This window comes from Cheilinus undulatus, linkage group 8 (assembly GCF_018320785.1).
Source record: "Cheilinus undulatus linkage group 8, ASM1832078v1, whole genome shotgun sequence".
Lineage (NCBI taxonomy): Eukaryota > Metazoa > Chordata > Actinopteri > Labriformes > Labridae > Cheilinus > Cheilinus undulatus.
Window position 1 is genome coordinate 29,185,757 of NC_054872.1, and position 14,111 is coordinate 29,199,867.

At 36.0% G+C, this 14,111-nt stretch overlaps 1 protein-coding gene across 2 annotated transcripts in view; it reads right to left on the reverse strand.

Moving 5' to 3' along the window:
• The window catches only part of si:dkey-12j5.1 (probable assembly chaperone of rpl4), a 55,838-nt gene that overhangs the window by 26,505 nt on the left and 15,222 nt on the right, over positions 1 to 14,111 (reverse strand). For both annotated transcript variants that reach the window (XM_041793853.1, XM_041793852.1), the window contains exon 8: positions 7,721 to 7,789. In XM_041793853.1, coding sequence (XP_041649787.1) covers positions 7,721 to 7,789 — 69 coding nt within the window. The remainder of the gene's footprint in view (positions 1 to 7,720; positions 7,790 to 14,111) is intronic.

Sequence of the window (14,111 nt, forward strand, 5' to 3'; positions counted from 1 at the left end):
TGAACAGGGGATCTCAAAGCAAATGCAGTTTTAAAAGATATTAAAGTCCCTGTAAAGAGATTTAAAAAATCTGTGTTTAAGGTTTGTTGTTTGATAGAGCACTGTCTTATAAACCACCAGGCCAAATTTCACTCGTGAAAAAAATCTCTAAATTTACAAAAATACAATCCTCTCAAATGGAAAGAGAAAAACCTTCTCATCAGAACACAGCTGCCTGGCTCTGTGCCAGAGCAGAGAGACGAAAGTTGGGATTTAATTTACAGTTTTCTGGCACAAATCTGACTGTTATGACCCGTAGGCCACTGTGGCTGATAGAAAAATTGGAAAAATTTACCTCACAACCTCACAAAAACATAGCATATGAATGGCTGTTAACTTCAATTAAAGGCATTAAGATCAGTTAACAACACACTGTACTGAAATGAACAGTTCTGTGATTTCGCATCATTGTAGCATTAGGGTGGTGGACCAATCCATGACTCCCGTTCTGTTCATCACACAAAATCTTACTGAAAAAGTGACATATGAGTTAAATCTTCTGGCTCTGTTTTGTTACTTCTTGGACTAAAAAAAAAAACATTTTTTACATGCTATTGAGTACGTTATGATAATTTAAAACTTGATTTTAATTTCCAAAAAATATGTAGTTATATTAAGCAGTAAAAATAGCAGATACTTATGCAGAAGATGGTGAAATAAGAGCATAGTTTTTTTTCAAGGCTGTCTGCAATTAATATCACAATTTGATTAATATTCCTTATTAATTGCATAATGAAACTGACCTTAATGCATTTAAAACCACTCTTATTTCATGTTAGATTTATTTACTGTCTTAAACTAGTAGTATCAATGTCCTGTTTGGATACAAACCTGCTTTTATTTTGAAAGAAAATAAGGAGTTTGAGTAGATGGAAGATTATGCCATGAGCTTCACAATGGGAAAAAAAGGAAATTGTTCTGGATTGAAAAGGGAAGAGCAAAAACATAAATGTCTGATAACACAAGGTGCATTTGACTTTTGACTTGTCCACTGAGCTGTCTGTGAATTTTTAAGTGAAATGAGACATTATGGAGCAGTGGTGGACTTATTTTACATCACTGGGGCTGATGGGAGACTTTGCAGTTGATCAAAGTTAAAGAATTCTACTGCAGCAATGTTTGAACTTTATTAATCGTGAGTATTCATTGATGCTGACAGCCTTTGTTTTTTTCTGATAAATCATTAGGACATCTAAAGACTATAAAAGGGTTCATTTAACGTGGCACTAAAAAGTCTTCACATGCCTGTTTAAATGCACAATTTCTTTTATTGTATTGCATGAAAAAGTTATGAAAATAAATATCTATGCCTCAGTTTTATATATCAACGTAACAGGGAATTTCAACAACTGTTTTTACACTTTCTAGAGGCAATGTATTCATCTTATTGAAAATCAACAGATCATTTTAGCAATAGTTTAATACATTGGATCCCAGCCTGGCATCCACGCACCCTTGAGGGGGTATCAACGATCTCAGGACCCTGTCAGCTCTGATGTTGTAAAACTTAGATGTGTATTTACTTTTTAAAACTCCTGGTTAGAAACATAATCCACGACTGCGTACAAGGGCCACCATAAAAGCTAAAAAAAAGAAAAAAAGATGGCATTATAAACAGGGATGTCCAATATTATATGCCTAAAGTCAGTATTGACAGATTCTGGCGTAAAAAAAAAAAAAAAAATTATTGGTTTTCTCAGATGTGAAAATTTCTGCCAGTATTTATAAACAATATTTTGGCTATAAAAGACTGCCTTAAGTATCTGCCAAACAAACATTTAATTTAGCAGAGGTTTAGGCCAACAGACTTACTTCAGCATAAAGGGGACACATTACACAAAAATCCCTTTTTCAGGCTTTTCTAACAAAAATATGCGCCCCTGGCCTGTCCACAATCCCCTATAGTACCAGAATAATAACACAGCTTCATCTGGCCTGTTTTTCTTCTACATGGTATGCTATTAAAGACTTAAAATCTCAAAGTTCAAAGTTTTGGTTCATGAAAATTTTCAACATTTAAGTCAAAGATTTTGAGTTTTTCACTCATAAGTTTGCAACTTTGTAAGCTTGAGTTGTTCTTGTAAGTTAATAGTTCCTCTATTTTATTTTCCAAGAGTGGCCCAAAGACAATGTTGTTGACAGGTTTTGAAAAACGAATATCTGTAGAGCTATTTAGTCATTGAACACAAGAAAAATGTATGTTTACTTTTCCCAAGTGGGTCCTGAGGGGGCTTAGCTTTTCCTAGATATGAGTAGGGGGGGTCCTATGGAAGGTTGGGAACCACTGGTTTAGTCTATCGGCAAAAATGTCATTTTTTGTCTCCCATTTTTTCCTAAATAACATTAATGGCTTCTTTCTCCCATTCAAACCCAAATAAATACAAAATCCCTCAGTTTAAGGCCTCATCTTTTTTACTGGCCTGCTATCGCCACATGGTTTAAATAAATACATAATTCAATCTGAGGCCCACAGACTAGCATGACACTCATTAATGATCATTTTGACAGGGTTTCTTCTTCTCTACATCCCACCGGGCAGCAATTTGACAGAAACTGAGTGTCTTACAAAGCAAGATCAAATGTATTATTTGTCATTTAAATGTTTTTATAAATATCCTTAACATGTTTCACAGTTAAACACGCTTTCTGATGCTAATCTACAATGTTAGCCCCCCTATTTTTGCTGAACATGAGTTTTGTTTGACAAAGGCTAGTTTTATACTGCACCTGCCCCAAACAGAGGCAGAAAATTAAAAAAAACCTTCAGATAATAAAAGCCTGGGCTTTTAACTGCACTTGTTTGTTAGAATTACTATCTACTAACATGAGTAAAAAGCAGCAAAGGCCTGTGTAAAACAAATGTTTGTCATTATGAACACAGATAAAACACTATGATCCTTTAACTAACAAACAGGTTGTAATTTATCCTCTTTATTTAAATGTATCCATCAATTGAGAATTTCTTTTAGCACTGTATTTAATGTTTCAAACACCAAACGAGATAATAGCATATTGATTTTACCCTCATATCTGTCTCACTTATGCTGCTTTCAAGAACCAGCTCTTTAGTCAATTTCCAACAATCATTTTGTAATTTTAACAGCTATGAAAATTACAGACTGATTTGGCATGCATTCAAATACTTCTTCTCATAAACAGGGAAAAGCCTTGAAAAGAAAATGTTGATGTTGTTTTTTATTTTGCTTCCAAATTAAGTGGCACAGATCCACATCGTCCGGAAACTGAAGAAGAGGGAAGAGAAGGCGTCATGAAACTTACGTTTCAAGAATTCTTAACCAAACTGTTTTTTTAAGAGTGATTTATTTAAAACACATCAACAATTATATGACATAATGCTAGCAATAGCTGATAATCAGCCTTTTGAGAGAATTATTGTGGAGCTTTTATGCCTCTATTGTAGATGGGACAGTGGAGAGTCAGGAACTGGTGATGGAATGGGGAATGACACGCAGGAAAGGGGACACTGGACCTGGACGGTCCATGTCACAGACAACAGCCTCTGGATATAACCGTTAGGTTGTCAGCACCCTCTCTAATGACCTTTAACCTTTTTCTCATGAACTTTGTATGGACTTTGTTTATTTAAAAATGTTTAAAGTATAAGGTGATGAATATAAAAATCAAGAAAGAAGAAAAATATGAAGAGGCTGAAACTCCTGGAATGTATTTTCTTTTTTTTGGATCTCTTGTCTTAGTTTGTTGAAAATGTTTGAAACAAGGGTTGTTCTGTTTTGTTGTTCAGCAGCTGTTACACTGTCTGTGCTAACATTCATATGTGCTGCTTTGTTTTCATGTGGATTGATATTTGCTCTTGATTCTTTTTTATCAATACTACTGCGGAGGCAACTAAATGTGTGCAGCAGTGTGAGACCAGGAGAATTTTCCATAAGGAAGAAATGAAGCATATGGTATTGCATGGTATTGTAAAGTCAAACTTAGTAGGTACAGGATATATGCAGAAAATCTGGCATTAACTTTGATACTTTTGAAGACCTTTTAAAGCCCTCCTTTAAGAAAATTCTGTCCTAGTAGCCTTGATGTCTCCAAAGACACTGAAATATTCTTTAAACTGAGAATGGAGTTCCATTGTAAAATAACTAACAGACTGTAACCAGGTATTTAAAGCAGAGGTAAACCATGGCATTTCTTTATAAATCAGACAAAATGCACAATTAAAAGGTGACATGATCTCAAACTTCTGGCTGTGTTTTTTAAATTTCTGAGTGTTAAAATAACAACATGTAATGTAATTAAGTATGTAATGACCACTGGAAATGCGATTCAATTAAAAAAATCTAGGTTTTTTAGTTTTTGTCAGTGGCCTCTCATTGCCCTACAGTACCTCTGTGTACCAGTTAGGGTTGGGTATCGTTTGGGTTTTTTCCAATACCGGTGCTAAATCGGTACTCTTAAAATGATACCAGTAACTAAACAGAATCTGAATCGCCACTTCTAGGAGGAAAACATGATTATGGTCAATGACACAAAAAATACTTAAATAAACCTGCAAAGGGAACTTTAAACTTTAAATTGAGAAATATATTAAATCTTAAAAGTAAAAATCCAAAATGAACAAATTCATACAATTAACTAATAATACCATACCCAACTCTGATAAATTCTTTTTTTTTCTAACAACTCTAACCTCTACTCTTCACTAAATTTTCTAATGACTTATTTTCTAAGAGCCTTTAAAATGTAAGTCCTACTAAAACATACAAATTTTAATTAACAATTCTTACAAGTTAGAAGTTAGTACTCTTTTTTATGTTTTGTGTATTTTTTTAAGTAAATATAAATCATAAAGTTAAATATAATAATACATGGTAATCTATTTTTTCTGTTCATACCAACTTATGCTAATTTCCCCCTTGCACAAATCAGAGCCTATATTTACCCCTGGCCTGCTCTTAAACTAATGAACACACAATCCGCTACAGGAGAGAGAAATCCATTGATGGGACTATAATAGAGAAGGAAATGGACTTAACTTTGATCTAGGTAAAAACCAGAAAAACTTTTTGTTTCTCCTTTATCGATCTGATCCACAGAGCGTGCGTCTGTCTGCTTTCATACCGTACAGTATATAGTACATGACTAGCGTTAAGTCCAAGTTATTTTGTGCCATTCATTTGGAGTGTTGGGGGTTGTTTGGAGTGGAGCGGTACCAAAATGCAGCACCGAAATCTTTGTTTTGATTCTGTTTGATATCAGACATCTTGACACTGGTGCAACGTTGGGACTAGATTTCGGTACTTATCCCCACCACCAATGAGCCCTGGCCCAACCTCTGGGAAGCACTGTTATAAAGAATAAAACATAGATTTTAATGTGAGGACAAAAGAGAGGAAGCGCTACTGGGTCGTTGTGGTTTCACATATAGGTGCTCTTTGGAAACTTTGGGTTTGCTTTGCTAAGTTCATCTGGTGAAGGGGTGGCTGGATGAGGGGAAATAAGGGTTTAATCAAAAAATGTATGGTAAAAAATTTTAAAAACTGCACCCACCTTTAAAAAGGCAGCCCAACGCACTCCGAAGGCTTTGTTTGTAATTGAAATGCCTTTATTTTACATGGCAAATTACATTTTACACTTTTTGCCATGTAAAATAAAGAAATTTTAAATGCACACAAAACCTACACTGTGCCTTGAATTGCTTTATGAAGAAGGGGTGCAGTTCTTTAATTTTTCACCAAATATTTTAATGTGCTTTTATTTACTAGCATCACTGTGTACCATAAAACAGTCATCAAAATTATTTAATGCAAAGCTTTACCTGAAAATTCAGGTCTATAAATTGAAAAGGATTTTCTTCATTACTGTTTCTAAAGTTATGACTTACTTCCCTACTCTAACTAACACAAAGGCTGCCCACTGGGGCTAAAGAAGTGACCACCTTTATTAATGTCACAGGGAATTAATTCACTTTAATGAAATAAGGACAAAGAAACCTTGAAGAAAAAAGCACAGAGGTGCTACTTCAGACGGTAAAGGTCATATGTTTAATGTGTGAGGTTTTTGTTTTGACTGGCACCTGGTGAAGGGATTAAACAAACGATAAGATCCTTCAACTGAAAGTCTTCAGGGAAAAAAATTGCCGTTTTTTTGTAATTTAATTTGTCACCGCCTTGCTCTACAGGGATTTTTTCCCCCAACAATTAATGAGGTAATATCATACACCCAGATAATTTTGCCAATGTAATCACAGTATGATATTGTTATTTTGGCATATGCCTGTTTCGCTTCGATTCAAGCTTAAAACACAAAGAATTTAATGTTCGATGCCAAACCGCGTCCATCAGCCAAAGAGCTAAACCTCCTGCAGCGACAAACAAGAGCGTCCTGGCAAAGACCATCGCACTTCCTCTGCTACTGTTATTATTTATAAACCACAAATAGTTGTATGCTCTGTGCAATTGAAGAAAACACAAATAAAACTGCTTTGTTCATCTTTGGCAAAAATATTAATCAGATTTTCAAAGCCTTGGCTCAGTTTGTGCCAAACAAAGGATTCAATGGGGAAAAAAATAAAGACAAATCGTCAAAGTCTGGCACCCTGCTAAGAAGGTAGCCATCAGACTGGTAACTCTTCAGACTGGAAACACACAACTTAAACACAGAGTTTAGAGTTGTTGGTGGATTTTAAATCCACAGAGAGCGAGATAGTGAGCTCAGAAAATGAGAGTGAGTGTTTGTTGTGTGACTGAGGAGAAGAGGAAGGAAAGAGAAGGGAAAGGATGTTCCTATCAAATCCGGCTAAGTCCCAGTCTGGGAGAGACGGACACAAAACAGCTTGTTTCCACTCTTCTTCCCCCCTGAAGCTCAATTTCCATCAGAAACTTTCACACAGCTGATGGCTGAAAGACAAAATGAAAATTTGAGCATGGATGTGTTCATGCGTTTGTGCACACACAGCACAAATATTCATGTCTGAAAAGGCCCGGTTTGTGTTTCTGGCTTGATGACACCAACAGGAGGATGAAGACAAACGACATGTCAGAAACTGTGGACCGAGACGTTGTCATTTTACTTATACACCTGACAGCCCATCTCCCACCTCTAAAAACACACATATATCGCTGCAGCTGAGCAGTTTGGGAGTGAGAGGGGAAAAAAAGGACACAGCTCTCATTTCCTGTCAGAGATAACCATAAAGCACTCAACAAGAGTGACGACAAATTAATCACTGGATCACAACAGAAAACTGCATAAGCGCTCCTGGTGTGGCACTCATCACACAAAATGACTCCAGGCATTAATGACTGTTTGGAGTTTTAGCACAGAACTGAAGGCGCTGAGCCACTAAAATCAAGGCCATTAATACTGGAAATTGATGAGTGATTTAGAGGGGTGCTGTAACACAGATATGGCAGCAGTTCATCACACTGGAGCATCCTTGCTTTTTTTTCCCTCTCCTCCTCCTCCTCCTCCTCTGTGTGCCCTTACCTCTGTCCCCCTCCGTAAATACCACTCTTCAATTATTGACACTGAACTCTAGAGGGGATAAAGACCAGGCATGGCCTTCTCACCTTCAGTGCTATTCACCAGAAAGAAAAGTACAAAAGCACACTCACATACGAATGCCAGACTCCCCTCCTACTATCAAGCGCACCAAGACAAACAACAGGATGGCTGTTCAAGAGCACAGCAACCTTGATTTTACCTCGTATTCCTCAGACTCGATGAGCAGTTTGGATGTGGTGATGCGGGACTCGTATGGAGGGATCATACTCTGGAAGAAACAAAGGACAAAAAAAAAAAGAAAGACAGTTTAGAAATTTTGCAAAACATTCAACTCATGGTACAATACACATCAAAATACTGCAGTGTTAATTTTGACGGCCATTTTAAATGAAGTCTGAGTCTTTCCATTAAAATATTTATTACTTTTGGTCATATTTTAGTCACTTTGACGCTAGATTTACTGAACGAAAAGCAAAAACATTTTAGTCCAGTTCCAGTAAAAAAAAAAAAAAAAATCCTCACATTTTAATCTTTCTTCTAGCCAACAGATTTATTCTCTCTGACCTAATTTATTTATTCTTAATTTTTATCATTTGTTTATGTAAAGGTTAAGAAAATTTTACAGATAAACAGCCATGTTTATACTGAACAAAAAAAGGTCCACAGTAAACTGTTTGTATGTTTCATAACCGTCCTTCAAGTTATTCTTCGAAAATATTTCCATTTTTCCACCCCCTTTTTTCTTAATTTTTTAATCTTTTAATGTTTCACCTAATAATTACATAAAGTATTTACAGTCTTGTATTTACATTTAAATGCTGGTTGCTCCTTTCACTGAGTGAGATTGAAGAGCAAAAACAATCAGTGTACAAGAAAAATACAAAATAGATGTACTGTATGAAATCATTACCCAAGTACTCAAACAGGAAATTATTTCTGAGGCTAATATCAGGTCATGCCTGTGATAGTTTCATTCTTATTTAGTTTTTCTTTACCTAATTGTAAAATTGATATCACTGTACTTTTGATACTTTAACTAATTTAAAATACACTTGAGAAACTACATGAAAGAACTTTCACATGTAATACAGTGATTTCACAGAAGGGAGGGGATCTTTAATATTGATTGGTAATGATACTTCCTATCAATCCAAGTCTTAATTGATAAGATCAATACTTTTCTATTATTTGGTGGAAAAATGAGACAACAATCTGTTTTCAACAGAGCTCATTTATCTGTCTTATATTGCTGCACTGTAAAAAATGTCCGTAGAAAATACGGCAAAAGACTGTCAAATAGCAACAGTAAAAGACCGTAAAACAAATAAACATATATTACTGTATAAAATACACAGAATTGCTGTAAATCAAGCAACAGTATGAAACATAAATTTTTACAATTAAAGTACGTAATAATTACAAAATTGTACCGTTTAAACAAAAGAAGATTGTGAAAATAAAGGAAAAATACTGTAATCTTCAAGACGGGCAATTACTCTAAAAATTACAGTAGTATTTTGTTAAAATTACAGACTTTTCTCTCATGTACATTTAAATTCACAGTAAAAATCTGTGAAAAAAATTGCAATCACATACCGTAATTTTAGCAGGGACAAGAGGTTAAAAATACTGCACGATCAGGAAAGTTCTGTAGAAAATACAGTAAAAACCTGTCAACCTGCAAAACCTGTGAACAAGCACCAATTTGTTGTTATGTTCACATTTGTTTCTCAGTGCTACACCACATGATGCTGCCTTGTGAAATAAACGGACAGTTACAGTTAATATGAAAACCTTATTGAAACCAAGAATGGTACCAAAATCATTTTGTTTGTTCTTAATTTGATGGATGAAAGTGGTCAATTATTTTAGTTTAACTGATTTATTGGAAAAGAATGATGTTAATTGCTCTCACAAAGAATGCCATTGCATTTGTAAAGCCATTCCACTTCCTTTAATGCATCTAACACAAAATACATTGATGTACTTTAATGTTTCAGTCAATCTTTCAGAACTGAAATTGGATGACACATATTACCGATAGGAAATATAACAAGGTAATTGGAAAGAACTATTTTATATATACATAAAGAGAGAGAGAGAGAGATACATACTGTATATATAATATGTATATAACACAGTTGAATATATAGTATATACATTATATAAATACAATAGTTATTTTTACTGGTTAAATAACTTAAACATGAATGCAAATAGAATGACAAGAAACCCTCCATAATCAGTTTTAAAAATGAATGGGAACTGTACATATAGTCTATCAAATTGATTTCTAAGGGAAAAAAAATTCTTAAAAAAAAAACCAATATGAAACCATGGTTTAGTTTCTGAAATTTTAATTTACTTCTCATACCTTATGTAATTTAATCTAAACTTCTCTTTACCTGTATGTGGGGTTATTTATGTCTAGAAAATACGTTTTGTTTCATGTGCCAGTGCTGTATTAACTATTCGAATCTGTTCAATAAAGTTGTATCAATATAAAAAATAATATATAAAAATAATTTTGAAAAACTGTTTCCCATCGCCATTCAACCCTGTCTACACAGGAACGTTTTCTATTCTGTCTGTACTAGAACAGCGATTTGGGTGTTTAAAAATGGAACAATTTGGAAACGAGCTACAGAGTGAACAGTTTTCAGTCGCCTCCCTCCATGTACACAAACAGTGCTGCTTTCTCGAAATGCGTTTGCGCACTGTGGTTGCAGTCAATTGCCATGCGCGACACGGTTTTCGCGCAGGCGCGGGAAAGAAGGACCTTATACGCATGCGTGTGTGGTTCGTTGGAAAATCAAACCGCCAACGGCTGCCTGGTAAACTACAGCGTTTTCGTCTTCTGTGGTCTCGTGTGCGCGGAAATATTTCATAAAGTTGCTGTCTGCTCGCAGAACGGGCTGCAAACGAAGATGGAATACAAAGCAGGACATTGGCGTGTATTAATTCGACGTCACCCGGAGCATCAGCCTACGAGCTATTGGTAAGGTATGTAGAGCTTCTTTTGTCGTAGTGTCAAATATTTCTTGAGTTCTTTTCATTCAGTAACACCACGTGTTTATAGGTAGAAGTTAAATGGGTCAGGAGGCATTTTGTTTCAATTCTAGACCAGCCAACATTGCTGTTTGATTTGTATTTTTTGCTGTCATTTTAGCGTGGAGAACGTTTAACACTTGCTTTGTTGGGGTCCATAAGTGAACCCCAAGCTCAGAGCTAACTCCGCCCACTTCAGACTTTTGAAAAATGCACAAAAAATGGGCGGTTGGATACTGGGAACACTGGGAAGAGGGAAAGAAAAAGGACGGAGTTTTCCAGATGAGGTGGGAGTGACCGTGAGGACCGTGATGTCCCCTAGCCAAAAAGTGAGAGTCCCGCCGCAGCACTGATGCTTCAGATGAAGGATTTTTCCCCTTCAGAGTCATATTCATATCTGTGTTCAGAGTCACATTCATATCTGTGTTCAGAGTCATATTCATATCTGTGTTCAGAGTCCCCTGAGGCAGGCTTTCCAGCTTATTCCTACCCTTCCATGGATATGGGCGCAACTTCCGCTCCGTTCTATCTAAATGGGACTTTGCATAGAAACCAGATGCTAAACGTGACTATTAAAGCAATTTTAATACCAAACTACATAAACTTAGACTGCTTCACCTCAGACGGGATAATATTATTATTATTTCTCTAGCCTCTACTGGAGAGTTCAAATTGATGACATTACTTTAGATAACCTACAAGGGCATATTTAGCTAACTTTAGTAGCTTTATATCGGTATAAAAAGATACATTTCTAGTTTGTGGAGTTGCTGAAATTCTCATTTTACAAACTAATCCCTCTTAAATATGGGAATTATATTTATAAAATTATCCATGACTCAAGTTGCCAGCTCTTCATTTTGGTAAATGTCAAGTTTTGTATTAAGAATTAATGATAAATTAATACTAAAAGAATCACATCCCTGATGCACTTAGACAGTGGACAGCATGTTGTGAGAGACATATTTAACTTTGTCATAATATTAGTACCATGAACATAGCAACAGGTACTGAGCATTACAGAAAATATGATTAAAACATTTCAGCTCATTGATTTAACAAAAACGAAGCAGTATTTATTACAGCAAATATTTATTTATTTCAGAACAACCACTGTTGACACTAAATCACTTTAGTAAGCCTTTGGAAAAATCATGTTTTTGCTATTATTGTTACTGTACTGGAAGTTCCACTTCCATTCATAGCTACAGTAGACCCCCAGGAATAATGTGGTATCCACCTTATTTACTTATCTACAGCTTATAATACAAACAATGTGAACATGTGATAACAAAAATATAAATATTTACAAATTCCAGAAGAATTCCTATTGAAACAACTGTGGTTCTTTGTTAGCGTCTATAGTTAGCTGCTGTACTAGAATACATGTATTTAATGTAGCCTACTTCCGTTTTGGCACCGGAAGTTTCGCCCATATTCACATTTACAGTAGCGGCCCCAGGAATAAGGGGGATAGTGTGGTGGTGGACTGTGGTGGTCCTGGGCACTACCTGTTGGCTCCAGCACCTCCTAAATGCACAATGGGGATATGTGCCAGTGTCATGGCACTAAAGATTTAATAGCTCACTTGATTTTTGCAGGATGCCACAAAGCTCAAGATTCAGAGAGGACAGTTGGAGGGCTGCTCAGAGGACATAAAGGGCTTCTCTCCTGTTTCGACAAAAAAGAAGACAACCTCTTTTGCCTTGTTGAAACATTCTTGCCAGATGGGGTACCAGTGGAAAGCCTGCCCCATGTATTGTTTTTTGTAGTAAGTGGATCTCAGAAACACTTCAAAGACTCATTTGGATGGTAATGGATGATTTGCTTGTAATTCTTTTCTACTTTTATCATCCTCCCAGGAGCCTCTTGCTAGGCTTCAAGGCAGCTCATGCTATGCATTGACCAGCATTGGGATCCACTCAGGAGTTCCTACAGAGGTAATAATTTTTCCTCTTTAGAGGTAGTTATATGGTATAGTGTAATGCTGGCAAAATGTTTTATTTCCTTCCAGCCGTGTGCATCATATGATACAATATCAGTTATTTTTATAACTGTGTTATCGTCACCTGTAACAACTGCTATCCTGAGGAAGACGGTTCAGAACAATAAGAGCCAAAACTAACAGACTGAAAAACAGCACATATCCCAGAGCAGTTGCAATAATAAACTAGAAAAGCACTCAGAGAGCGCAGACCTCCGCCATTAGCCCTATCTCCCAATCGTGAAAAGTCCTTGAAAAATTCCTAGATCCAGACGATGATCTGGATCAGTCCCAAAATCAAATCAGTTCTTCCTTTTGCCATTTCTGACATTCCCTGGAAATTTCATCAGAATCTATCCATAACTTTTTGGGTTATGTTGCCAACAAACAAACTAACAAACCCTGCGATCACATGACCTCCTTGGCAGAGGTAATAATAATTGCACTGAATGGAACTGTGCAAAATTTCGTTGTACTTGTGTACAATGACAATAAAGATTCTGGTTCAGATTTTTAGGTTTGATGGTATCCAAATTTTCAAATTTAAAAAACAAAAAAGAAATAGATGTGCAGCATTTTTTTCTAAACCAAAACTGTTGTGAGCAGAAAAAGCGCAAGGGCAAGCAAGATGACATACAGAGCTGTGGGATCAACACACACTCTAAGTGGAGAGGGTAGCACCAGTCACAGCTTAGTGTTGATTTTAGAAGAACATATAAACACAGCAACACCGTCTGATAACTGCTTAACAGCTGGATCACTCTACATGTATGTCTGCATTTTGTGTCTGCTGTAGCTTCTGCCACAAAACACAAGGGATGTGACAAGACATTCAGCTCACGGGACAAGAAGAGATTGGGTCCCCTCCTTTTTTGAGTGAATTCAAAATTGGATAGTACTTTGCAATCAGTGCATACATGAGTGTTCAAAACTTCTAAGATGACATGATTTGGTGCTTTACCTTGTCTTTCTATTTTTCCTTACTCTTTTTTAAGGTCCTGTTTCTTCTGCTAGTGGTGACTAGGACTCCATTACTTTATACTGTCTCCGGTATTCCACTCTTCTAAAAAGACGCCAGTTATCAAGGAAAAATAATGGTAAGCCTTGCACAGCATTTGTACATACCTCAATAAATTCTTTAGATTAATCTTTCTTTAAGCAACATGAAGCCATTTTATGTTTATTTTATGTAGTTTACACCAAGCACTGCATTAATCTGGTCATGTAGAAATACCCAGAATACTGCCATGCCACTGCTTTGTCCAGCTTGTTCTCAGTGTTCTGATGATCACACCATATGGGGGCCAATACAGTTTTCTGTGTGAGTCATATGTTTTCATTATGATTGATTTAAAATTCAGCGCCCATCATCTTTGTTACAGCAAAATCCTTTTGTAGCATTTAGGGTAATTGTACCCATTAGGCCCACCAAAATCTAAGTTCACGTATTTTTCATAGATACTAAGATGGTTTATAAACATGATCATTTGTTAGAATGAAGGATTAATCCCTCATTTGAAGGTATATTTATTTACTTATGCATATTTTAGAGAACAAA